The 7,319-nt window shown below is 41.3% G+C and overlaps 1 protein-coding gene across 1 annotated transcript in view; it reads left to right on the forward strand.

Annotated features, from left to right (window-relative positions):
• GART (phosphoribosylglycinamide formyltransferase, phosphoribosylglycinamide synthetase, phosphoribosylaminoimidazole synthetase) overlaps positions 1-7,319 on the forward strand; it is a 45,047-nt gene that overhangs the window by 31,022 nt on the left and 6,706 nt on the right. Inside the window, exons 16-20 of the mRNA XM_018557459.1 lie at positions 726-878; positions 1,574-1,777; positions 2,442-2,591; positions 3,599-3,729; positions 5,569-5,710. Coding sequence (XP_018412961.1) covers positions 726-878; positions 1,574-1,777; positions 2,442-2,591; positions 3,599-3,729; positions 5,569-5,710 — 780 coding nt within the window. The remainder of the gene's footprint in view (positions 1-725; positions 879-1,573; positions 1,778-2,441; positions 2,592-3,598; positions 3,730-5,568; positions 5,711-7,319) is intronic.

Below are 7,319 nucleotides of genomic sequence, written 5' to 3' on the forward strand. Positions count from 1 at the left end.
CAAAGGTAGCCAAGCCCTCTAGAAACTCCCAGGTTGACCATCTGGAAATCTGAAAAGTAGTTTTCACTGTTGCAGTATTCAAGATCTATGAGAAGCTAAGGGCAAATTTAGCCCATCAAGCTCCAACTGTTCCGACAAATATCACTTTTGGGTATATTGCCTACTTAAAATGGTTACAGAAATAAGAGAATATTCACCCAGTCCACCAATGGCTACCTAGTCGAGACAACAGTCTTGTGTTTGGCAACTCTCTGACACCCTAGAGACTTCTTGTAGCTGAACATGCTCCACGGACAGAGCATTTGGCCGAGTTGGTTTTCTTTCAGACAGTCACTGTTCTTTTCCTTAAAGATAAGCTGGTGCTCTCCCTCCGTAGGCAAGGTCTGCCATCATGGTGATGAGGTTTAAGGTACCGGGTCACCAGGGGCAAAGGGGCTTTTCAGCAGCATCAAGGTCTAGTGCGGCTTAGCGGTTCCTGGATGAAGGCAGAATCCCATGTGTATCTCAAAGTTTACTCTTCAGTTTTATTCTTAGTGTATTTTTTTTGTTATGGCCTATTATAGAATCAGTGAATAGTAATCTTAAAAGGGCAAAAAATCTGCTAGATTTGCATTTTTTCTTTTTAATGTAGTGTGAACCTAGGTGTCGGTAGCACTATAGATGTGTAGAGGTACAATACATTATTTGTCAGTCTTCATAGCACATTATTTTTTTTTTCTTTACAGGAGAGATTTTACTCACTCCAACTAAAATCTACAGCAAAACCCTCTTACCCATCCTTAAATCGGGCCACGTGAAAGCCTACGCACACATCACTGGGGGCGGACTGCTGGAGAACATTCCCAGGATTCTGCCTGCAGCCCTCGGGGTCACTTTAGGTAAAAATTAACAAAAATGATGATGAAATGAGGATCACAGCTCACTTTGCTCGTACAATGATTATCCTCCCACATTAAAGAAAATAGGAAAGTTGTGGGAGTTTTGTCTGTTTTTTTTTGGTTTTACTTTAATACTTCAGATTGAATGTTTGGGTCTCAAAATTGCTTTCCTCTCAGTGGTCTGCTCGAACACAATCTCCCCAGCTTCTAAATGTACGTGGCTGTTGGCACCCTTCCTCCTGGCATCCCCCAATCAGCTGATGAAAGGGGCCAGTTGGAAAATTCTCAGTTGAGCGTTGAATGCAGCCAATCGGCTGCTCTCTCCTTTCAGGTATTCTGACGGGCTGCTGTCAAAATACAATGCAAACAGTGGGGGATTCGTCCGTCAACGCTCATAAGCGATGATGGAGGAATGTTCTAAATTTTTTTTTTTTTTAAACCGCAAGCTGAATTAAACAAAAAAAAAGTGTATACCCCGCTTAAGAGTACATATAGAAATCTTTCATATGCAAGCTGAATAATTTTAGATTTTTGATTAAGCTCCATCCATGACTGATTCTAATTTTATGAATTGAAATGTGAGATGAGTGATTTTGGAGTAGCAAACAGTTCTAGACTTCTTCACAAAAGGCCACGATCTCCATCTTATTATAGCGATCATGTTTTCCCATAACTATGCGTAATCTTCTTTTCAGATGCTCTTTGCTGGAAGGTTCCAGGGATATTCTCCTGGCTGCAGAAGCAGGGAGGTCTATCCGAGGATGAGATGAGTCGGACCTTTAACTGCGGGATTGGTGCTATATTGGTGGTGGAGAGGAGACAGGCCGAGGAGGTTCTGAGGGAACTCCAGGCAGCGGAGGATGTGTGGACTATCGGAGAAGTGATTTCCCACCCTGCGGGTATTGTATTTATTTGGGTTAAAGCAGAAGAATATTGTGTTACAATGAGAAGCTACCAGAACGCGAAATAAAATCAAGTAGTGACACTTTTGCCCGCTTTCCTTGCCATGAAAGAGCAGCCGATAGGGACTTGCGTGCCTCACACCCTGAAAAAATGTTTTTGTTTTGCTCTCCCCTCGCCACTATATCTCACTGAAGGACCAAATGGGTCCCCCCCCCCCCTTTTTTTAAGACCCAAGATGCTACAAGGGGTGGGGTAGCCAAATAGAGGTGCTTTGGTGACTACGCTGATGCTTCATAGAGTGCAGTGAGTGTAGTCACCATAGGACGGGAAGTGTTACCGACCAGGATTACCAGGTGAAAAGAAAGGTAAATCAGCCTCGGAGAGAAAACAAATGCAGACAATACATCTCAAGACTGGTACGCTGCAGCATATCACATTTTTGTTCTTGGGATTAGATGCAATTTAATTTACCTGATGTCAATCTAAATCTGACTGACTGCTAGAGGTTACTGACAATTACACATTGACTTGTATGGAACAGAAAGGGTAGTTGTATCTCTGAAATGCCATTGTGGTTAAGTGATGTAGTCATTTTAGATGTAGTTTTGTATTCAGGTGATGAGTGGCCCGGCTAAGTGTCTTATTGTATTTCTCCGATAGATTCTTGCAGTGTGAAAGTCAGAAATCTGATGGCAGCTCTGCATGGGATGAACATACAGCCACAGAAATATGTACCCCTGTCAGGCTGTGATGGAGCGGACCAGGTGACTGAAGGAAAAGCTAGAGTAGCTGTTCTGATCTCTGGGACTGGTAAGCATTCAAGCTGCTCAAACGTTTTACAAGAACTATGTCTACCTCACACCTAAGCATGGATTAATGATTCCTGGAAATTTAAGGCTGCATATCCGCACGGATGATCTACTGTAGCCTCTTTGCAGCCATTTTCTGTCTACTTGCATGCTGTCCTGCAATGGCTGCTTGTCCTTTTTTTATTAGGCATGCCTCTTTTGTGATTGTGCAGAAACATCCTGGTCACACTATCGCTTTCATGGCGGAGCTGTCATGTATTAGAAGCCTATCTTTAAGGAAAAATAAAACCTTCCCCTTGCCGTGGGGTTGCCTGGTCTAGGGTATTGGATAATTTTAGTTTTACTTGCCTGATCCCCACATCTGCTGCAGTCTGTGTGCACTACGTTTTTTGGAGCCTCTCTCGGCTTCCTCACTTATAATGCAAAACTATGGGAGGTTTTTTTTTTTGTTTTTTCTCCCCTGAAAAAAGGTTTTTAAAAAAGTTACTTGAACATGTGAGATCTATGAGCTGTTGGGTTTACACATACTATGTGAATTTCCTGGGATTAAATCAAGAACGCTGCCTAGCAAACATTTGGCAAGAAAAAAGGTAGAAACTGATCAGTTTGATGGATGAACATTACTAAAGCTTCCATCCTTTGGTCTGCAAAACTCTCCTTACGGACAGGCAGTTCATGCATCACGATGCAGAGCAGGTCTGCTGTGTCCAAATGATGTCCCATAGAGGCAGCCAGGAACAGCTTTAGAGAAAAGATGAATGCAAACACAGACCATGCTGCTACAGGATTTCTCTTCAGAAACGGCAACCCGCCATTTTCTGCACAGGCTGCTGGGACAAGTGCAAATTCCTAATGTTGTGGTGACTGGTGCACTGCACTGCAGCACTCCTTTTTTGTCAACTTTGCGTTCAAAGTTTAATACTGAACATGTACAATACAGACATTATGAAAATGTATTTTGAGCCGAGTCAGAATCTTTATTTTTTTTATTTTTTTTTCTTGCCACAGGTACCAATATGGAGGCATTAATGAGAAGCACTAAATCTCCCAGCAGTGCTGCCCAGATCACCCTGGTGATCTCCAACAAGGCCGGAGTCGGAGGACTGCAGAAGGCAGAGGCAGCTGGTATTCCAACTAAGGTGATTGGCTGGCTCCTCAGTCATGTGACCTAATTTGGTCTCTGTGATGCAAAGAAACCAGTCAAAAAAAGTTTCCCAACCACTTTAATTTAATTGGTCTAAAATTGGGTTACAATCGGCAACTACTCCACTAATACTCCTACCCCCCAATTTCCTTCCTGAAAAGCCCTGTGTTATGTAAATAGACCAATGCCGGGTCATTGCTTTAGGGTTACCATCTTTGTCTAAGCGTAACCAAACTGGAAGAAAGGAGGTGCTGTGAGACACAAGTCGAACCAGTGTGATTTAGTCATTATGAGCGCAGTGAAATGAAGTGCTGTTTCCATTATTTTATTGTAACCAAAATTCTTTCTTCAGTCTGGGTATCTAAAGTAGTTTGTACATGAAAAGCACACATTTAAGGGCTAAGGGACATGCACATCTTCAGATATTGTACGGATAAAAATGACAAGTCACTTATCCAGCTGATCACCTGATCCATGAGCAGAGGGATAAATTGTGAGTGGATTGGTACATCTCCCTTCCCCCAGTAATCTGGCAACACACACACACCCACACCACCCACACCATTATAAATGCATGTTGTTTACCACGACAGTAGAAGTGACTTTTTTCTGAAGATACGGGTAAACGCCGCGATTTAACAGCCTTTGTACGTGGGATGATTGTTGGCGCTCGGAGCCATGGAGCGAGTTATCGGCAAAACAGCAGAATTCGTTAAATGTTCAAGAGCAGCTGTTGTTAAAGTGTTTAAAGACTGGACTGTCAGCCGAAAATCTGGGTCTGAACGTGCGAATTGTGGCCGTCAGCGACTAGTCAATGTTAGGGCAGAACGGAGAGTGGCAAGACTGGTACAAGACAACAGAAGGGCAACAGTGCATCAAATTACTGCAGATCTTAATCAGGGATCCTCTCAAATGATCTCTGAACGCACTGTTCGCCGTACACTGCATCGTATGGGATATGGAAGCCGAAGGCCTGTTCGAACACCTTTGCTGTCTGCAGTTAACAAGATAAAACGTCTCCCATTCGCACAGGAACACAAGGATTGGACAGTCGAGCATTGGAAAAAAGTCATGTGGTCCGATGAATCACGTTTCCAGTTGCATCATGCAGATGGCAGAGTGAGAATTTGGCGGGAACAGCATGAAAGCATGCACCCCACATGCATGAGTACAACCCTTCAAGCTGGTGGGGGCAGTGTTATGGTTTGGGGCATGTTTTCCTGGCATGATTTGGGCCCTTTAATTCGTGTGGAACAAAGTCTGAATAGCACAATATACCAAAGTATTGTTGCTGATCAAGTTCATCCTCATGTTGATGGCGTATCCCAACGGTGATGGCTTCTTCCAACAAGACAATGCGCCATGCCACGGCGCTCGTGTTGTGCAGGAGTGGTTTCAAGAACATGAGGGAGAATTTACCTTGCTTAGGTGGCCCCCACAATCACCAGATCTCAATCCAATTGAGCATTTGTTGGACGAAGTTGAAAGAGCCATCAGGCAGCTGGTTCCACAACCATCAAATCTCACAGAACTGGACAGTGCTATTCATCAGGCATGGTGTCAGATTCCTCGCATCACCTTTCAACATCTCGTGGAGCCAATGCCAAAAAGAATCGCCACAGTATTGAAGGCAAAAGGTGGCCCAACGAAGTACTGATGGGGTGGTCATAATAATCTGGCCACTCAGTGTGTGTGTGTGTGTGTGTGTATATATATATATATAGATATCTCTATATATAGATCGATAGATCTATATATAATTAGTAAATTAATATACAAACCTGTTGTTTTTTAAACTGACTTCGTAGACTTCTAAATACATTCCACACTTCAGGTCATTGACCACAGACAGTACAGCAGCCGGGAAGAATTTGACAACGCCATCGATAAGGTTCTGGAGGAATTCTCTATCCAATTTGTGTGTCTGGCCGGCTTCATGAGGATTCTGTCAGGGCCATTTGTCAGGAAGTGGAGCGGTGAGTGAGGTTTATTGATTCCTACTTATAAGTGCATGAGTATGTCTGTATTTTTATTTCATTTTTACATGAGGAGGTCTCTTAACAGGTTCACAGTGTATTTGCGACCCCCTGCGCCTGAAATCCTGATCACCCAACTGATTTTTACACTAAACGGACACATCAAGAAGTGGTTTGGGTCAGGTTTTAGTCTGTTGCAGAACTATTTTAGAGCAACTGAAGGAAAATGTATGAACCAAGCTGTAACCTTGTAGTAAAATATATCTGAGGTCAATCTAAACATTAAAAAGTAAGAAACTAAGAAGCTGTGCAGCATCTCAAACATTCTAATAATAATATACAGCGCTAAATTAAAGTTAACCAAAATGCAATCATGCATTAACCCCTTCATGACTGAGCTAGTTTTCAGTTTCTGTTCATAAATGACTGACACGCTTTTTACATTTTTGCTGTGTGACTCTTCCACGGCAGTAATATACATTCTTACTAAATGTACCCACACATATTATATATTGTTTTTTAGAGGGCAGATAGGGCTATATAATTATATCAGACATGTACCTAACGCCTCACTTAGTTTGAATCCAAATATAAAAAATGAGGGGAAAAAAACGAAACACTTTTTTTCACAAGTTTTGATTATTTTTTTGAATTTTTTTTATAATTCTAGTATAAAAATATATTTATAATTTTTTATTTTCCTAATTTTGTTTTACACTTTATTTTTTTTAATACTTTGTAAAAAAAAAAAGTAAAAACAAACTTTTTTGTCAGTTTATATCAAGCAGTCACTATGACTGCTTGATAACTTTTTTTAATTTTTGGCTATTATGAGGCTGCTCCAAACTTAGGAACAGCCATAATAACCATAGAGACTGATCCTGACAGCATATCAGATTCAGATCTCACTAAAGCTCTTTGATCGTGCCTAGACATCAGAAATGATACATTTCAAGCAAAGAGATACATTGCATCTCTTGTATCTCTTTGCTTGAGATGTATCACATAGCTTCATAAACATTGGGCCAGTCTATGGAGCTGTCAAAACAAATAGCAGGGAGGTGAATCACTCTGCTGCCTCTCTGCTATTTTCAGCTGTCAAATACCAGAGTATTGACTTAATGAAAGAAATAAGCTTTTACAAAAACTTAACTATTTCATCAATGAATGCCTCAATGCTGAGGCATTCATTAATGACTGGTAACCGCTGAGAATCAGCAGTTACCGATATTACAGAGCCTGATTTAACTCGTCACGTACAGTGCACATGGCCAGTCATATAGGCACAAAGTGCCGGGACGTACAGTGTACGTCTCCCGTCACGAAGGGGTTAATATGAACCTAGAAAAACAATGAATGTGGAAAATGACAGTACTCATAGAAAGTGCAGACCACTGAAAAAGTGTAAGGAAATTCTCATATCGGAATTGGATATCCCATGGCTAAAATAATGGCGATGTGGAATATTCCTTTTTTTTTGTGGCGTCATATGTTATAATGGCTGTGTATATATAGAATTAATAAACAAATATATATTAAATAACAAAAGGAAAAAAAAAAAGTTCATGATACTGATGCTTATATCAATCCACTGATTTTTATTTATGTG

This window comes from Nanorana parkeri, unplaced genomic scaffold (genome assembly GCF_000935625.1).
Source record: "Nanorana parkeri isolate BGI_ZX_2015 unplaced genomic scaffold, ASM93562v1 scaffold284, whole genome shotgun sequence".
Taxonomy (NCBI): domain Eukaryota; kingdom Metazoa; phylum Chordata; class Amphibia; order Anura; family Dicroglossidae; genus Nanorana; species Nanorana parkeri.